The 19,960-nt window shown below is 36.9% G+C and overlaps 2 protein-coding genes across 3 annotated transcripts in view; one reads left to right on the plus strand and one right to left on the minus strand.

Annotated features, from left to right (window-relative positions):
* The window catches only part of Cenpp (centromere protein P), a 200,579-nt gene that overhangs the window by 117,135 nt on the left and 63,484 nt on the right, over nucleotides 1-19,960 (minus strand). The gene's annotated exons all lie outside the window — the stretch shown is intronic.
* Nucleotides 12,833-19,960, plus strand: part of Omd (osteomodulin) — an 8,410-nt gene continuing 1,282 nt past the window's right edge. Inside the window, exons 1-2 of the mRNA XM_055595206.1 lie at nucleotides 12,833-12,943; nucleotides 18,900-19,852. Of these exons, the coding sequence (XP_055451181.1) occupies nucleotides 18,913-19,852 (940 nt within the window). The 5' untranslated portion in view covers nucleotides 12,833-12,943; nucleotides 18,900-18,912. The remainder of the gene's footprint in view (nucleotides 12,944-18,899; nucleotides 19,853-19,960) is intronic.

Genomic DNA, 19,960 nt, shown 5'->3' on the forward strand with positions numbered 1-19,960 from the left:
GGAAGATTACTGACCCATTCCTGATAAGAAACCTGTTCAGCCCTCAACCTAGGGATTTCTAGAGATACCCACCCTATGCTCATAAGATGCCTTAGTGTCTTGGCTTCCAACCAATGGCCTTTAACTGGACCTGGAGAGCCTCTCCCACCAACGAGGAGAATTAAGCACTGTTTTCCCTTTAGTGAAAGGGCTGTTTTGTTACATGTAAATTAAGTATACCAGGAACCCCTGCCCCAGTGAATCAAACAAATTCACTTTTAAAACTCCTCTCACTGCCCAAGGATTTAAGTCCCTGATTCATTTTAGAGCTCTCTCCATTTCTCTACCATGACTGTCTGAGATTCATCTTTTATTCTGGGGAAGGAAGGGCTCCTGAAGAATCACCATTGAATGCCCCAAGCTTGGCTGCCAATTAGGCAGCCACTGCCGGGCTGCCAGGAGCTTGCACTGTTCCCTGGCATGCAGAACTGCCTTGGCGGCCTTTGACCTGCATCCCGCTGACCTGCTTCTCACTGAACCTGCCTCTCGGTCAGTTTCAGCTTTTGCTTGCACCCCTGTCGTTAACACAGTTAACTGAAGGGCTGTAACAGCGCAGTATCATCACAGGCTTTTGGAATGCCCAAGTTTCCACTGCAATCTCTTTTTAAAAGAGCTAAATGTAACACCCAGGGAAAAAACTCCTTTCCACCTGTCACGTCTCTCCCCTGTCCTGTAGGGCCTCCCCCTTAAGCGCTCCATCCACTACTGAGAAACTGAATCTTCGATCCCAGGGGTTCCCCTGTTCTAGTCCAGAAGCAAACAGTGCCAGGACAGGCCTGCAGGAGAAACCTGCATGTCCATTTCCCTCCCAGCAGCCCAGAGCGGAAATGCAGTACAACAGCTGTGACACCGAACAGCCCAGGCTACCGCCCGATATGGATGTAGAATGACAATTACCAAATAAAAATGTATGTGAAATGCTTTGCAAATCACAGTTCATAAAATATGAGCATCTATTATTAAACTGTGGGCTGATGAGAAAACTAAAAATAAAATACTGTAAGTGGAATTATTCTAAAATTAAAATTTTAAAGATTTTACTTTTATTTTTTACTTATGTATATGTGTGGTGCCATGTGTGTGGCGGTACCTGCTGAGTCCAGAAGAGCATGTCAGATCCCCCAAAGCTAAACTTACATGCAATTGTTATCTGCCCAAAATGGGTGCTAGGAATTGAACTTCAGTCCTCTGGAAAAGCACCAACCACTTTTAACCACTGTGTTATGTTTCCAGCTCTTCAAAATTAAAACATTTTAAAGTTCCAGTTATTTCAATGAAATATTTTTCTACAATATGAGCAGTGATATCACAACAGTAGTAGGAATATACACAAAAATCAAATATTTAATGAAAATGTAGTTCTTCAAATTAGTAATTAACATATAGTTAACAACAAGACCAGAGTCATGTCAACAGATAAGTCTATAATGAGAACAGTGGTGCTTAAGAGTTGGCAATGTTTTTCTAAGATAAAAGAAAAAATAATGGAAATGACTCCTAAATCCTTGCAATTAACTTGGTGCAGTTAATGTTTTTGTTTTCCCTTCACAACTGTTAACAATTTTGGGTTTAAGTTCATGAAAACAAATTATTAATAAAGTCTTAAGCTGCCAGAACTGCATTATAATGTTCTGCAATAAACATGTTTTAATGGTAAATACAGAATGCTGCCCACTTGAAATCCACTAAAGATTGAAACAATTGAGTTACTACACCAGGATAGTTAAGGTGAAAGGCAACAACTAGGCCACGTGCTGCCTTCATAGGCAGGAGCAGCCCTAAAATGAAGATGTTCAGTTTGACTATCAGGGATGCTGTTTCTTCTGCCTTTTTACTGAGAATTTATAACAGAAGCAAAGTAAATAAAACAATATGTTGACCGTCTATGTACTTTTCATAGTTTCAACAATTTATAACATAATTTTTACACTCTAATTCCTATAATTTTACTAAATTTGAGATAAAATCTATGTACAATATAATCCAATTATTTAAAATATATAATTCAATGGCCTTCACACTATTTAGAGTTCTGAACCACCACTATAAATCATTGTCAGAACATTCTTATCATTCCCAACACAAACCATGTACCTACCTACCTACTGCTTTCCTTATGCCCTGGCAAATCTATGTTCTCTATGGATAGCCTTAACCTGGGCATTTAACACAAGCAGAGTAATATGGTGATTTGCTTCTTCCACTTAGCATGGTTTTTGAGGTTTATCCATGTTGCAGCATATCAGAGGTTCATTGTCTCTATTGTCAAGCAACATTTAATTGAAAATATATATAATATTTATGCAATCATTGGTTGCTGGGCTGTTGCCAGTTTTTGACTATCATAAAAAATGCTGTTATTAAGGCTTGTATGCTCACGCTTCCATATATCCAGGAGCAGAAGCACAGCGTCAGTTGCTACCCATGCTCCTTCTGAGGAGATGCTACACTGTTTTCCAGGTGGATGTGCCACTCTATGTTCAAAGCGTCAACATACCAAGCAGGATTATAGCTCACTAGGTCAGGTACAGCAGTAGCCTCAGTCTAGTACGAGACGGGTCCATACTATTACACAGAGCAGCATTCAGTTTGTTACGTACATACTGCTCTACAGGGTACACCTAGGGCCTTGCATATCTTGGGCAAGTTCTCTACCACTGAGATATATACCCATTTCCTCTTTAGTGTTCTGTTTTGAGCAACATTTTACTAAGTTGCCTAGGGATGGCTTTGAACTCATTTTGTAGATAAGCTTGGCCTCAAACTTATAACAGTATTTATTGTCCACTTGGGATTTGTGTTCTCTCCCTTGTGCTAAAATTTTGTCTATTAAGAAATGCTAACAAAGTGTGGTCATCAGCTCCCTCTGGGGGGTGCAGCCTTGCCAGGCCACAGAAGATGATACAGCCAGCCTTGATGAGACTTGATAGGCTAGGGCCAGAGAGAAGGGGAGGAGGTCCTCCTCTATCAGTGGACTAGGAAAGGGGCACAGGGGGAGAAGAGGGAGGGTAGGTGGAACCAGGAAAAGATGGAGGGAGCTAAAGCGGGATACAAAGAGAAAGGGAAGAAGGGAGGGAGGGAGGGAGGAAGGAAGGAAGAAAGGAGAAAGAAAGAGAGAGATAGAGAGAAAGAGAGAAAAAAGAGAAAGAGAGAAAGAGAAAAAGAGAGAGAAAAGAAAGAGAAAAAAATAAAGAAAAAGAAGAAAGGGAAAAGGAAATGCTAACAAGAGTAGCATGTAAGAAGCAGATGAAACAAAACAAAACAAAACAAACAAACAAACCCATGATATCCAAGTTGCAGTGTAGCTGTAAATGTGCAATTTGAGATGGAAACAGGAATGGCTTGAGATAGAGACCAAGCTGTACTCATTGCCGCAGAAGTGTTAAAGCCCAAGATTCACACCAGCACATGGTCCAATTCCCTTGAACTTCCTGCCTGCCTTAGTCTCCTGAGTGGCTAGAATTATGGCACTTTTGTTAGCAGAATATACTCAGTTTCTTTGTATTGCTGAATAGTATTACACTGTATATACTTGGTGTCCTTATCCATTATGATGTTAAGGATCACTGGAGTTTTTCCTAGAGTTGTACTGCTAGGTATAAAACACAGAGACATGAATATAAGGCAAGGAAAGCAGCACCACAGAACATCCCAGAGCAAACATAGTAATGTTTAGTTATTACTATGAAGCAGCTGCTACAATCATGTTTGTGCGAGACTTTTGCAGGCAAATGTACTTATTTCCATACCATATGTACCTAAGAGCAGAACAGCCAGCTTATCAGATACTTAGTACCAAAAGTTTTCTGTAATTGCAACAATTTACAATCTTACCAATAATGTTTAAAAGATTTTTTTTTCTTCCACAAACTTACCCCTAATTGGTAGTTAAGTCTTTTAACTATAGCCCTTTTACTGGGCAAGTAGTACAATTTTCTTGTGGTTTTAATTTGCATTTCTTTAAAGACTAAAGACATTAAATATTTTTCATATACAAGCTGGTCAAGTTGGATAGGTTATTTTCTCAAATTCTTATTCTTTGGCATACTTTAAATAGTGCTATTAATCTTCTTGAAAGTGACTTACAAGAGTGATAAAATACCGATATGGAGCTGTTAAGCAATATGAAGGGACTAGCCTAATCTGTGGCATTTATTTGTTTTTGCCTACCTGCATATAAATGCAGCTCATGTGTGCTTGGTACTGGGGAGTCCGGAAGAGGCCCACAGAGCCTCTGGAATTAGAGTTACAGACAGCTGTTAGCTTCCACGGAGGTTCTGAGACTTGAAACCAGGTGCTGACCAGATCTGTGGCTTTCTTTTAAATTAACATATGAATAATGCTTTTAAAACATCACTAATATACATTCGTTACAAAAGGTTTTCTTATGAAACTTTCATACATGTTTATCATGTAATGAACAGTATTTTATGAACAAAGTTCTTAACTATAATGGTGTCCATTGATTGAAAATGAAAACACAACATATCCAAATGTATAGGATGCAATGAAGGCAGTTAGTTCTAAGAGGCAAATTCACATATTAATAATTAAATGACACACATGAAATCAATGAGAAAGCCGAGTGCCATGGCGCATGCCTGTAATTCCAGCACTCACGGAGGCAGAGGTAGGCAGATCTCTGTGAGTTTGAGGCCAACCTGCTCTACAAAGCAAATCCAGGATAGCCAAGGCTACACAGAGAAAACCTGTCTCGAAAAAAAAAAAAAAAAAAAAAAGTAAATGAAAAGAAATTATCAAACTTGGGGATAAAAAAAAAAACAATGTTAGAAAACAAAATATACAGAATCAGAAAAGAAGACTTAATTCTTTGAAAAAAAAAATCAACAAGATTGACAAACTCCTAGTCAAATTAACCAAAAGATGAGGGAAGATCCAAATTAATAAAATTAGGCATGAAAAGGAAAGCCTTATAATAGACATAAAAAATTTCAGAAAATCATGAGACTAAATGCTAAGAAATCTATGTTCTACCAAATTAGAAAATATAAAAGAAATATATGAATTTCTTGACTACCAAAGTTAAATCAAGATAAAATAAATAATTTAAATAGACCCATAACCTTTATGAAATAGAAACAGTAATAAAATATTCTAACCAAAAATCTCCATGGCCAGATAGATTCCATACAGAATTCTACCAGACCTTCAGAGAAATGATGCTAATATTCCTCAAATTAATGAGCAAATTAGAAACTAAAGGAACATTTCCTAACTCTTTATGAAAGCACTAATACAAATCACAGAAAATTTATAGGCCATTTTCCCTTATAAACACAGATGCAAAAATTCTCAATAAAATATTTGCAAACCAAATCCAAGAATACATTAAAAAGATTATCCACCATGATCAAGTAAGCTTCATTCCAGAGATGCAGGGATTATTCAACATATGTTAATCTAGAAATGAAATTTACCATATAAACAGACTGAAACATAAAAACCACATGATCGCCTCATTAGCTGCAGAAAGACCTTTGAAAAAATCCAGCATCCCTTCATATTAAGAGTCCTGGAGAGAGAGTGGGTAGTCAAGAGATAAAACTCAACAACAGAAAAGGGCAACGTTCAGAAACCCACAGCAACTTAAATGAGAGAGAACTCAAAGCATTTCCACTAAAATTCAAAACAGGACAATGATGTCCACAGTGTTCATACCTATTTAGTATAGTACTTGAAGTCTTAGCTACAGCAATAAGACAACTGATGATCAAGGGTAACATGAAAGAAAGAAGTGAAAAAAAAATCTGTATTTCAGATGACATGATCTTATATGTCACCCTAAAAATTCCAAGAAGAAACTTCTACAGCTGACAAACACAGTGAAGTTACAAGCTACAACATTAACACACAAACCTCAGTAGCCTTTTTTTTTTTTTAATACAAATGACAAATGGACTGAGAAATAAATGAGGGAAATAATATCATTCACAATAGCCTCAATATGTGTGTGTGTATGTGTGTGTGTGAGTATCCTAAATGCCAGGATTAAAGGCATGTACCACCAGGCCTGGTCAACTTGCCATTCTCAAAAAACATAATTATCACATTAAAATTAATTTCTTAATATTGAGCTGGCCATGGTGATACAAGCCTTTAATCCCAGCAATTTAGAAGGCAGAGGTAGGCATATCTTTACAAGTTTAAGCCAGCCTAGTATACAAAGTAAGTTTCAGGACAGCCAGGGCTGTTACACGAAGAAACCCTGCCCGGAAAACAAAATTCTTTAATATCATCAAACCCATACCTGATAAAACAGGGTCAGATGAAAGGGGAGGAGGTCCTCCCCAATCAGTGGACTTGGAAAGGGGCAGGGAGGAGATAAAGGATGGAGGGTGGGATTGGGAGGGAATGAGGGAGCGAGATACAGAGTTAATAAAGTGTAACTAATAATAAAAATTAAAAAATATATCATCAGTTACTGCCAAAATTTCCAACTATACCATAATTATTTAAACTGTAGGTTGATACTTAAGTCATGTTTTTTTAGTTGTGTGAGTGTGTATGTTTGAGTGTCTTGTTCTATCACTCTCTGCTTTATTTTCTCATTAAACCAGGAGATGGGCTAGTAATCTGAAAGCCTCAGCCATCCCTGTCTCTACCCACACAGCACTCGATTAACAGGCAGGTACACAGGTATACCATTTTATGTTTGGGCTAGGGATTCTAATTCAGATCCTCATGTTTGTACTACAAGAGCTTTTGCCATCTCCCAGCCCCTTTTTTTGTTGTTTAATTTTAATATCCCAGGGGGGGGGGGGATCTTGCTGTCCTGTGTATGCTGGCCTTAGTCTCCTCAGCTCTGAGATTACAGGTACATGTCACCATACATACTCAGCACTCCCTCTAACATATGCACTTCCCGTTTATCTTTTCTTCCCTTCTTCAATACTTATATGATAGACAAACCAGGCTCTGTATTTTTTCATTCTATTTTTGCTAACTGCATCCCAGTAGCAGCTTTCAACCTATTCTTCTGTCTTCCCTGCTTTCTATGTCTTTTGTTTCCTGTAGTCAAGCAGTTGAATCTGCACTGCTCACTTGAAAAACAAAACTTTTAAAAAGAAAATGGTGCAGAGATGATTTAACTGTCACTAGCCGCAGAGAACAGCCTGGACTGCTGTGTCAGGAAGAAGCCCCACCCTGAGGGCCTCCATTTCGGAATGGCCAAGGTCTTGATTTACAGTGCAAAAAAGGGTTTCAGGATGAACCAAAGTTGGGGTTTAAGAAGGAAAATTACAGCAACCACTTTTTATTAAACATGGAATGTGGAGGGGGGAGGCTTAATAGTTACATATATGACTTTTGCAGTTAAATGCATAAAAAGACATAATTTAGAACAGTTAAGCAAAGTTTTAAAAATTAAGTTAAAAATATGAGTTGTTTGTTTTTCTTGTCTCAATGAATTTCCAGCTGGGCCACTTGGGATATGCAAGCAGGGGGATAAGGAGTTCAAAATCATTCTTAGCTACATAGGAAGTTTCAAATTTCCTGGGCTGACAAAACACCTCATACTTTATTTTTATTTTATTTTTTCTTTCTTTAAGACATTGTATATATTTAGGCTTGTGAAGAAAGGAGTGCTAATAGGGTTAAACTCAAAGGTCATGCAAGTCTTTGTCCCTATCCATGGCTTATCAAACTGTTTTAACAATCTCACCTTATATGCTGCTTAGAAAAGGAATTAGTGTCTCTATGAAAGCAAGCTTTATAGCAGTTTTGACTTTGTGAGTTGTACTGAAATTCTTGAAACTCAACCAGCAAGAAATATAAACCAATCCTTAAGGGGGGATTATTATTATTTATTTATTTTGTCATTTTACTCTGCCCTAATACATACATTATAGTATAACAGTATGGATTTTCTATGCCTACCCCAGCTCCTAAATAATGACTTGGAGACTTATTATTTTTATTAATAGCTTATGGCACTAAGCTGGGCAGATTCAGAGCTATTCTAACCTGGCAATACTGGCCAGGCCTACATCCCAACCACATGGCTTATTACCTGTCCTTCCTAGTCACATCCTGACACCTGCTCCTTCATCTGTGTAAGAACTTCTGTAAGAAGTTGGTGACTTCTTGCGACTGATTCTTTCTCAGAGTTTCTAATTCTCTGGAAGTTCTCCTATTTTCTCCTGCTTTGCTATAGGCTGATGGAGAAGATATTTACAAAGCACTGAGACAAGTGACACTTCATGAAAACACTCAAGTCCAGCCTGTTCTCGACTCTCTACCTTACGTAAACCAGCACCGAACACTACAAAGACAACCTTTACACAGTTACAAGAGACTATCCCGACACTATAGCCCGATACATTTTACAAAATAAACCACCACATAACTGATATGTAGATAGAACACTCTTAGCACAGGAGGCTCCTTTCTGGTCAGTAGCACCTTAAAGGGCTATCTATCTTCATTGTCTGGATATATTTTTGTTGTTGAATTTCTATGTAAACATATTCATACTAAACTCTATAAACACTGGATTTTAACCTCTGATTCATGCAAAGGACACTGTAGTCTAGACACTGAGTTTTACTCACCCTTTATCTAAATTTCTGATTCATAAACAAGGCAATATGTCATTGAATTTCTCATATAAGAAGTTTAAATAATAAAAATTTAAAAGTTGCTGGAGAGAGGGGATGGGAGGGAAAGGGATCTGAAGGTGGGACTAGGAAAGGAGAGAGGTGGCTGGGATCAGGCTTTAAAATGATTAAATAAATAAATGAATACAAAAAAGTTGCTTCAATACCACACTGCACTAAGCTGTTATCTAGGTTGCTTTATCTGCCAAGAGAACAGTTTCCTAGGAAGTCCCAACAATGTTCTACTTCGATTAAGTTTCCTACTTCCTATCCCATACATTCTGTTAGTCACTTAAGATATTGATTAGCCAACGCAAAATGTAGTAATTCTTTAATTTGCTTGGAGGCAAGAAGATGATATTCCCATCTTTGACCTTTAGGATGTCAAACAACTATACATAGTTATTCTAACTGCCAGTCAAATTCTCGCATAGAATGGGAAGGGGTTCACAAGCTATACACAGTGGATGACTTCTAGTAAAGATTCAATTTTAAGGATGTTTCCACATCCTTATGTTAACCACAATAGAGAAGACGGCCTCACATGGACAGCACAAATTGGAGTGGGTAAGATAGTGGAGAATAAACCAAAAAAAGGAAAAAGAAAAAAAGAGGACACAGAGTTGCTGAAAGGAATGCAAGGAATTGGTGTGGATTTGGGGGGTATCAAGGTGAGAAGTGGGGAGTGGATATGATTCAATACATTGTATAAAATTCTCAAAAAGCAACAAAAAAGTGGTTTTATATAAAGTAAGAAGGGGGAAAAGGTTGGAGAAGAAAATGTGCAAATATGAGACCAGTCAAAGCCATCCTGAGAATAAGTGGACATAGTAACAAACATGGACAGACCAGAAGTATTCAGAAGTAGTATGCAAAGGACTTCCTTATATGTCCAATTTGGGAGTGAAGGAAGAGAAGCATTTAGGTTAGAGGTTGTTGAGTTTTTCTAACAACTTAAACAGTTGTCAAAAGTTCTCAGATTCATGATCAGGGAATTTGTCTTCCCAGGTTTAGGGTATAGTGATCTTAGACATAAGAATTTTAAAAGAAGCTCCACTTATTCTAATGGTCCTAGACTGTAAGCTTTAGGGGGGCTCTCAAATTTGAAGAATTTTCAAGTTTCTGCTTTCTATAAGAGAGTACGAAGCTGGGATGGGGGAACTATTTACAGAAAAAGTAAATGTTGAAGAAAAAGAAAGGTCATGAATGAGCTTGTTTCTCAGAGCCCTGTCGGGGTGGATACATGGTAGATGGTGAGCCATATTTGCCTAGAAAATGTGGCATTTAGTCTGTGGAATAACAGTACTCCAGGGCTACCCAAATGGCCTATTTGAAAGAGCTCATTTATCATACACTGCATTTTCCCTGCAAACATTTCAAGCTGGTGAATATGTGTAGGGCCAGCTACTAGAGAAACTGAGGCAGGAGGACCTGCTTGCTCCTGAGGGTTAGAAACTAGCCTAGACAATAAGATTTTCTTTAAACAACAAAATAAATAGTATGATCCCATGTACAGCACTGAAAGGTGGATCCTTCCAAGCACACATCTACCCTGATGCTGGTGCCGGCTGTGCCCCTAAGGGTACCACCTATGTTCTTGATCTACTACGCCATGTTAGTCCTAGTATTCACAATACTCAGATCTATATATATGTTACCTAAAACTGTATCTGCATCCTTCCTTTTTTTTTTTTTTTAAAGCAGTTTTAGGTTTATTGCAAAACTGAGATGTAGGCACAGATCTTCTGAGACCCTTCTCTTTGCAAAGAACTTCTTTTCTTTCTGGTGCATCTCAGTGTTCCATGTCCATTTTATACTTTCCCTGTCCCAATTCTGCTAGATCAGTCATTCCTCCAATGAAACAGCCCTGGTTGTTATTCCCTGAAACCATGATCTTGTTGCCAGCTCATTGCTACAAGAGTATATCCTGGCAGCTTCAAAGCAGAGCTATGCACACATGTATTCTAACCTATGCATATAGACATATCTATTTAAAAAACACTGTATATAGTCATTCGCATGCACATTTACCAACATGAGTTCTTACTGTTGTGTCATACTCTGATGCATCCACCACTCTTACAAGTTTGTCCTTGCTTACCTTTAATATCCCACGTCAAAAGTGCAGTCCTCGGCTCCCGCCACCCACCACAGGGGAACCTCACTGTTCCCCTGCAGCTCGCACATAGCAGGAACAGAACTGCCAGGCTGCACTTCTCTACCACACTCATTTTATCCTTTACCTTGGTTTATTCTCTGCTCTACTCTGCACCACTCAATAAACTTTTATTTTCTACCCTTCTCCTCTATGGCAGGAAGATTTTAACTGTTGGGTCCTCAGTTTTAAACTATTTTACACAAAATAGGTGCTAATCTTTTTTTTAAAGAGCCGAATAATGAGCAAATAAATGAAAAAAAAAAAAGCCTATTAATTAGGCTGAACTAGGCAGGCTTTTCCTAGCTACCACTAGTATGTTGTTTGGCTTTGAGATGCTGTGTTTGCTTCAAAAAAATCATAAACCTGTTATATAATTTATTTTTTAATCAATTCATCTGACTTCTCTCTACAATTGCTACAATTAAGGCACTTAACCATATCAGTGATCATAAACTATCACCTATCCTAACCATTACCTCCATCATTTTCAATCACTACCAGCTGAAATGTCCTATACACAGCTAAACTAGTTTTAAATTTCTAGAAACATTTTTTCTTTTGTTTTGAGGACATGGGTATAGCCCTGCCTGTTCTGTAGACCAGGCTGTCCTGGAACTCAGAGATCTGCCTGCTTCTACCTCCCAAGTGTGCAGACTTTAAAAAGAAAAGTTCTAGCTCTCTAGTGACAAAAAATTTCTGCCTAATCTAGAAACAGAAAGAACATAACCACTATTTTAAGACCAAACAACACAGTTAATAAACAGTTACATTTAAAAATTAAGTGGTTGATTCTAGATTAATCTGTTAAAGGAACTATGAGGAAGACTAAAACAGTGTTTGAGAAGAATGTACAAATTTGTTCTTTTTCTGAGTGTGAAACCCTGAGGTTTAAGAACAAAGACAGTAATAGGAAACATATGGAAAAGATCGGTAACAAAATGGAATCTTGGCTCAAGTGTGGTCTGACACATTTCACATACCAATGTCTTAAATAACAGACTAGATGTTTACAATATTGCCAATGCATCCTTGAAACACTGTACACTTTTCTCAAATCTGAAACAAAAATAAATCCTGTTAGTTCCTTATAAAGTCTAATAGAAAACAGTTTTAAAGAACCAAAAACGAACTTCCCAAGCTTGAAAGAATCTCCTTCCAAAGAACTCAACATTTAATGCCAAGAGACACAGCTAACTCTGTTTAACTATAAAAACATTAGCACAAAAATTTAGCCTTGAGTAAGTAGGCCTGCTAGCTGTAACTCTTAAGGAGGGCTAACTCAGCAAATGGGGAAAGTTGCTAAATCCATACAATAAAATTACTGGGCAGCAGAGGCTTTTCAGTCTATCCCACTTAAAGATAAAATGCACTCTAAAATCATTTTGTGTACTGAGAAAAAAAAAGACAAATTAGGGATATGTTTTCATAGTGCAAGGCATTAACTTCCATAGCCAAGAAATTCATTTCTCTTTTAAAAATTATCAGCAGGCTATTTAAGTGGAAATGTACCTTTAGTCCATGAAACCAATGCAGTCTATTGCATTTTCAAAGTAAACTAGATGTAAAATGCTGTATGTTTCTAATTCTGATTCTTAGCTTCAAAAAGGGAAGCAGTGAAGTTAATACAAGTCTCTGTATCAACCCAAGGACCGGATACAATTCTGAATTCCACCTTAAATTGCTGAGACACTGGGCTACAGGTCACAGTGGACTTTATTCTGAAGAATTCTTTGGCATAAAAATGAAAATGAAAACAGTAATCAGTACATGTTGTTTCATTTAGTCTTGTTTGCCTTTCATATTAGAGGAAATTCTTGCCACACCTCAAACCAAAATTAAGGAGAAAAGAAAGAAGTTAGCCACATAAATCTGACCAAGAGCACAAACATCTTAATTTGAATCCACAAAGTTTTGTATAATGAAAAGAAGTACAAAGTTTTAATTCAGCCCAAGTGGTTTCCAAGCAGATTGTATTTACTTAAATTGCTACAGTAATTCAAAGGACAGTTCTGTCTGAACACAGAGTTACTGTGGATTTTTAAAGAAACTCCGTTAAGGATTTAGGCATTTCTGATTCAGTTAAAGGATTTGCCAATTCATCAATCTCTGAAACTAAAAGCAGTTTCAACAGGTATGGTGATAAAATAATTTTAAACTCTTAAAAAATGTATTCCTATTGTTATAAAAGTATATTGGATTTATTTAATATTAAAATAGACTGCAGCTATCATGAAAGTACAATCTGGGAAAGCAAAATCTGGTAAAAAAAATACATTAAGTTTTTGATTAGGCAAACTGTTCTGGCAAAAAAGATCAGTAAGACGCGTTTAAATTTCTGATTTAAAATTACTCAACAAACAACATTTGTGTAGATTCCCTTTTAAAAATAAATTTCGAAAAAAAGGGAAATATTCTTGGATTAAAGGAACAAATCTCTTTAGTTTCCTGGATCTGCTTCTCTGCTATTAATTTTCAGTGACACAGAACTTGCTAATGCTTTTGAGCCATAAATCTAACTAGTACTGATGAACACAGTGGTAGGAAGGGGTGCATTTGTTGAAGCATTTGTACTGGGCAAATTACCGATCTAGAATGTTGTTTTCGTTTGTATCATTCTCAAAGAAAAGATATGAACATTTTATCGGGTTATTAAAGGCTACTTTTAAAGTTACTTAAGATTTAAATGTATTATGGCTAAAAACTGACACATACTTTTTAAAGGTATTTTTTAATTATATTTTTATATTTCATATTAATTACAGTTTATTCACTTTGTATCCCAGCTGTAGCCCCCATACCTCACCCCCTTCCAATGCCACCCTTTGTCCCTCATCTTGAGACACACTTTTTAATAACAAAATATTTTACAGAACTAAATTTAAAGTTGTCTTAGACAAAACTTGACACACACACACACACACACAAATTATTTTTACATACTGGCTTCTATGGCATACCAATAAAACAATTACATCTTTTAAAATAGCTATGACATTTTTACCTTGAACTTTCTAGAATTAACTAAATTATACCTCAGTTTTATTAATTTATATTAGGACCTACATTGGTTTAAAATATGAGTGTTTTTATTTCAAGTAAAAGAAATGTTATGTTAAAGTTACTCTTACTGTATTATATGCAAAATCCACATTAATGGATTTCTTAATATTTATATTGCTGCTTTGCTTTACATTTTCTTCACCTGACATTTTTCTAATAGACAATGTAATATAAGTGAGAAATATTACATATTGCTATAGAGAAATAAATACAAAAGATAGTCATCAAGTTCTCTAACTCTTATCTAAAGAAACCACCATGGTGAAATGCCTAGAACGCAACACAACAGAGAGAAGCGTTGCTAACAAAATATAACGTGTGACTTATTCAGTCAGTCATCCCGCAGATTTGTGACTACTCAAAATGAGTGCACTGCTTAGAAAACGGCTAAGAAGTGACTCATTGGGTAAAACGAAGTAAAATCATTAACAGGGAAAAGTATCACAGCGGAAGAAAGGAAGACTAGTAAATGCCAGGATTTCAGATGAAAATCTCCAGAGAAAGCCTTCTGAAGTGTTTACAAAAAGACCAGAAGGAGAGACCACATGAAGAATCTTTTTATATTCGGAGGTTTGTTTGAGGTTTTCATCCTAAAATAAGCTGCCATGAAGTATCAGATCATCCTTTTTTTTTTTTTTTTTTTTTTCTGATTTCTTAAAGTGCTGAGCAACAGATTCTAATTCTAAAACAAAAGGTTGCTTGTTGATGACTGCTAATGGTCTTAACACAAGGACAAAATTCAGATGGAGTGGATGCTCTTGAGCAAGTAAGTGTGAGCAAACTTTTGAGCCCTCTGTGGCCTGGTCCAATGCCACAGGCTAGCTTTGCTTCTCCGCTTTCAGTGCAGATTTTGGGAAAACAGCCTCATAGAAGCTAACTCTAGTGGCTGTATTGGAACTGAAACAAAGTAGGAAAAATGCTTTTAAAAGTTACAATAGCAAGTATAATACAATCCTAAAATTTTCAAGAAAAATGTCATCAGCAAGAGAGTAAAATGTGTAAGATTTTCTAAACTCATTTCTCTTAAAGTGCCAAAGTCTGGTTTAGATGTCTATAAAAGACCTCCTTGTTGCTCCCATTTAGTTATGGTTCAATTTGTAGAGTTGGTCTCTTCCTCTAAACTGTTTGCTCTTTATAGAGGAGTCCATGTCTTCATTTTTTTTTCTTTATTTCTGTTTTCCTTAACTTAGCACATTGTCTCACAGATAGAAATGCTTTTTTTTTAATGTAACATTAAATAATCTAACTAACTACTAATATTTATAAAATGTTGCACTACGCACAAACATACAGTATCTAGTTGACTAACAGCAGCAAGAAAATGACTACCCCAAAGCAGACTCACAGGGCGGTTCCAGCCTAAAGCAGAGCCCTTGCTTACTCTGAACATGTCCATTGGGATGAAAGCATAACTCATTCATTCCACTTCCTCTCAAGATTCTACTAGGAACACTGCAGTATGAAGGTCACAGCACAAATACACTACCTCACTATATTAGGAATTCATTACCAGAATGCAAATTCCTTAGGAATTTAGAATCTCAGATTCTGGCTCATTGAACATTTATCATTTCTAGGCATTTTACACTTCTTGCTTCTATTCTGTTAATCAGCTCTTTACTTGAAAACAGATTTCCTTACCTCATTCGTACAGAATACTAACGTTTTTCAAAGCAGAGTTCATATGTCATATGCTTCATGAATTATACAGTAAAGAAAGAAGAACTGATGCAATCACTCAGATTTGATTCACTTAAAAAAACTGTCACATATAGCCAGCCAATGGTGGTGCATGCCTTTAATGCCAGTACTCAGGAGGCAGAGGCAGGAATATCTCTTGAGTTTGAGGCCAGCTTGCTCTACATAGCAAGTTTAAGGACAGCCAGGGCTACACAAAGAAACCCTGTCTCCAAAAGCAAACAAACAAACCCACCACCACCACAAAACAACAACAACAAATATCACATATCACTGAAGAGAGCAAACATTTTGATTTGGTACTTTTTTATAGATAAGGATAAATATAATGTACTAGTAAAAATAATTATTTAATACTTTTTTAAAAGATCATCATCCAAAAGGAATGATGGGAAATGTTTTACGCCTTGAGAAAAGAAAAACAAAACAAAACAACAACAACAAAAAACCTAGTAGTCTTGGAAAGAGGGAAAGGGGGCAGATTAAGAAAATGCAGCCATGCCATATTTGAGGTTGTAGCCATATTTGAGAATGAGCCCAGTCAGCCTGGTTCCGTTTTTCATTCTTCGTATTTAGTTGTATAAGTCAGAATGAGAGTAGGGAGAAAACTGTCATTTGCCAGATGTAAAGAACTCAGAAAATTCAGGAAATGCACAAAGGAGTATTGAGAACAATGAACTGTAGCATCCCAGGCAGAGGGAACTTAGACTGTAAGGAAGTATGGATTGAGGCAGTGAAAAACAAGTAACATCAGCATACATTAGACTCCTCTGAACGTCAGGAGCTATTTGTAGTTAGAGGTATTACCTGAAGATATGGTCAGAGTATGGGATGTTCAAAGTTCAGAATATGACCACTGTTAATTAGCAGACCAAAGATATCAGTACATAGAGAATTGAGACAAAATCGTGGGAGAAAAAGGAGCAAAAGGAATTCTGTCAGAGAAATGACTGATGTAACTATTTTCTCAGATATACCAATGCTGGAAAACAGGGGTAGCATTCTAGAGGAATAAAATGTTGATTATCTCATTAATTCACAGTGATGTTAGGTTATTTGTTCATTTTCTCATAAAACCCTTGATGAGAAGGGTGGAGAGAAAAAGGTATCAGAAAAAAAATGAAAAAGATACACGTAAATTATTTTTTTCCCAGCCAGTCGTGGTGGCGCATACGTTTAATCTCGGCACTCAGAAGGCAGAGACAGCCTGCTACAAAGTTGAGTCCAGGACAGCCAGGTTCTGTGACACAGAGAAAGCCTGTCTTGGGGGAGAGGGGGGGAAACATTATTTTCCTAAATAATGCTCATTTCAAGTAGACAACAGTTTTCAGCTTGCTGAGAACTTTTACATAAGTATCTCATGTGACTGTAACCCAGGAGGCTGAGGCAGTAAAGACCAAAAGGAGTTGGAGATCATCCTAGTAGCACAGTGAGAATCTGTCTAAAAAATAAAGTGGGAGTTTATCTTGTAGGTGACATGAGCAGCAAGACTAAGACAAGACCCAAGATAAGCAGGTAAGACAAAAGAGGCAAGTATGGGCTGAGACACAGCCCATCAACAAAATCCTTACTTCCCTTGCAAGCAGGAGGATCCGAGCTCTTAGTTGGTTCCATAGAACCCATGTTCTAAAGAAATAAAACAAAACCAGGTGTGGTAACCACACTTGTAATCCTAACACCTGGCAGGCAGAGATGGGTAGTTCCTGTGGCTCACTGGCCAGTTGGCTATTTGCCAGCCTCCATAGTGCAAGACTTTTATCTAAACAACTAAAAGGTAGATGATGCCTGATGCCTAAGTTGTCCTCTGGATTTCACGTGGACACACACACACACACACACACACGGCAAATCATAATTTAAGTATAGTTACAAATTTTATTCTTTTTCAAAAGGTATCTTACTGTATGACTATTGGTCTCCAACTCTTGAGCTCAAACCATCTGCCCCCAGAGCAGGTGGGATGACAGGCACCTGCACATGCCCAGCAACTGTGATTCTTATTTTCTTAATAAATAAACCAAGAGGCATAATTGTCAAACGGCAAAAATGAAATTAAAGATTTCAGGCTCCTTCAGGCCCCTTTTTCAAGTTTCAGCAGAAGTGTTAATTATCTCTAAATCCTTCCCCTTACAATCACTACAACATCTTTCAGCTGTATGCCTCTAATCCTCCATTAGGTTTCAGACTCTTAGGAGATAAGGATTGTGGCATTTTAATATTTATAATCCAGACCTTAACTGAAAAAAATTATTCAAAGCCAGGCACGGTAATGCTCCATGCACCTGAATTATTTAAAGTGCCTGAAAAGAAGAGGCAAGAGGATATCTTGAGTGTATGGTCAGGCTCACCTAAATAGCAAGCTTGAGGCTAACCTGGGCTCTATGAAACCCTGTTTCAGGAAGGAAGAATAGAAGGAAGAAAAAAGGAGGGAGGGAATGGAGAAAGGGAAGGAAGAGAGAGGAAGACAAGGAAAGGGGGGAAGGAGAGAAAGACAGAGAGAGAGAGAGAGAGAGAGAGAGAGAGAGAGAGAGACCGTGAAAAGGAAGAAAACACGAAAACATGAAGAGAAACTGAAACTTTGAAGGATATAAATATTGTGTGTACTTGAAATTTAAGAAATTGTTCCAAGAAGAAACCTTGAAGATGTAGACAGGCTAAGGCAGGAAACAAACAAACCTGTTAGTTACCATATAAAAAAAGAATGTTCTTTTGAAGAACAACTAAAGGATTTAACAACAGAAGTAGTAGGAAGCAAGATTTTGGTTTAATGAAAGTTTAACAGTTCACATAGGTAGCAAGCATCACTAACAGATGAAATGGTTGGCAAGAGTGCCCAGCACTTAGAGTGGAGGAAGTACTAAAGTGTGGCTGGGTGATGTCACACCATCATTAGACAGCTACAGTCTGTATCTACGGACAACAGATTCTTTTAGAAGATACTGATTACATAGAGTGTTGTGCTTCACACATGTAATCTCAGCACTTGGGAGGCAGACAGAAGGATTGCCTGTAATTGAAGTGGCTTTCATAGCCATTAAGGGAAACAAAGGGAATCTGCTCTATAAAAAACAAATGTACACAAATAAAAGATAGTGACTATTTAGCAAAAAGTCCAAAACAGCATACTTCTGACTCCTGCTCAATGCAACATGTAACTTTAAATTTCACAGTGATTTAAACATTAAATTAAAAAAATTAAATTTTGATTTAAGCTTTGCCCAGGCATCCTGAATATTTTGTTATATACAGGCACCAGCATAATAAAATTTATATGTGTCAATTTCTATGAGAATTGTTCTGAGTATTAATCACTTTTCTCTTTGCAACAGGGAAAAAAAGAACATGGGCTTTTTAAGTCCAATATATGTCCTTTTCTTCTTCTTTGGAGTTAGAGTATATTGCCAATATGAAGTTTACCAATGGGGTGAAGATTATGACCAAGAGCCAAATGAGGATTATGAGCCAGAATTCCAATTTCATCAAAATATTGAATATGGAGTTCCCTTTTATCCAAATGTTTTAGGCTGTGCTAAGGAATGCTTCTGTCCAACTAACTTTCCCACATCAATGTACTGTGATAACCGTAAACTCAAGACTATCCCAAATATTCCAATGCACATTCAGCAACTCTACCTTCAGTTCAATGACATTGAGGCTGTGACTGCAAATGCATTTATTAATGCAACTCATCTTAAAGAAATTAACCTCAGCCACAACAAAATTAAATCTCAAAAGATTGATTATGGTGTGTTTGCTAAACTTTCAGAACTACAACAACTTCATCTAGAGCACAACAACTTAGAAGAATTTCCATTTCCTCTTCCAAAGTCTCTGGAAAGACTCCTTCTTGGTTATAATGAAATCTCTACACTTCAAACAAATGCCATAGATGGGCTGGTAAACTTGACTATGCTTGATCTCTGCTACAATCACCTTTCTGATTTGATGTTAAAGGAAAACAACCTTTTCAAAATGGAAAAGTTAATGCAGCTCAACCTATGTAATAACAGATTAGAATCAATGCCCCCTGCATTGCCTTCTTCACTTATGTATCTATCTTTAGAAAATAATTCAATTTCATCTATACCAGAGAATTATTTTGACAAACTTCCAAAACTTCACGCTCTAAGAATATCACACAACAAGCTGAAAGACATCCCATATAATATCTTTAATCTTTCCAATCTTATAGAACTCAACGTTGGACACAATAAATTGAAGCAAGCATTCTACATTCCAAGAAATCTGGAACATCTATACCTACAAAATAATGAAATAGAAAGTATGTAAAATTAGTACTTTTAAAGAACAAAAGAGTGGTATTTTGACTGATTGATTGATTTTGTGTGTGTGTGTGTGTGTGTGTGTGTGTGTGTGTGTGTGTGTGTGT

The sequence above is a fragment of the Psammomys obesus genome, unplaced genomic scaffold, assembly GCF_907164565.1.
Source record: "Psammomys obesus unplaced genomic scaffold, mPsaObe1.curated_primary_1811, whole genome shotgun sequence".
NCBI classification, from domain to species: domain Eukaryota; kingdom Metazoa; phylum Chordata; class Mammalia; order Rodentia; family Muridae; genus Psammomys; species Psammomys obesus.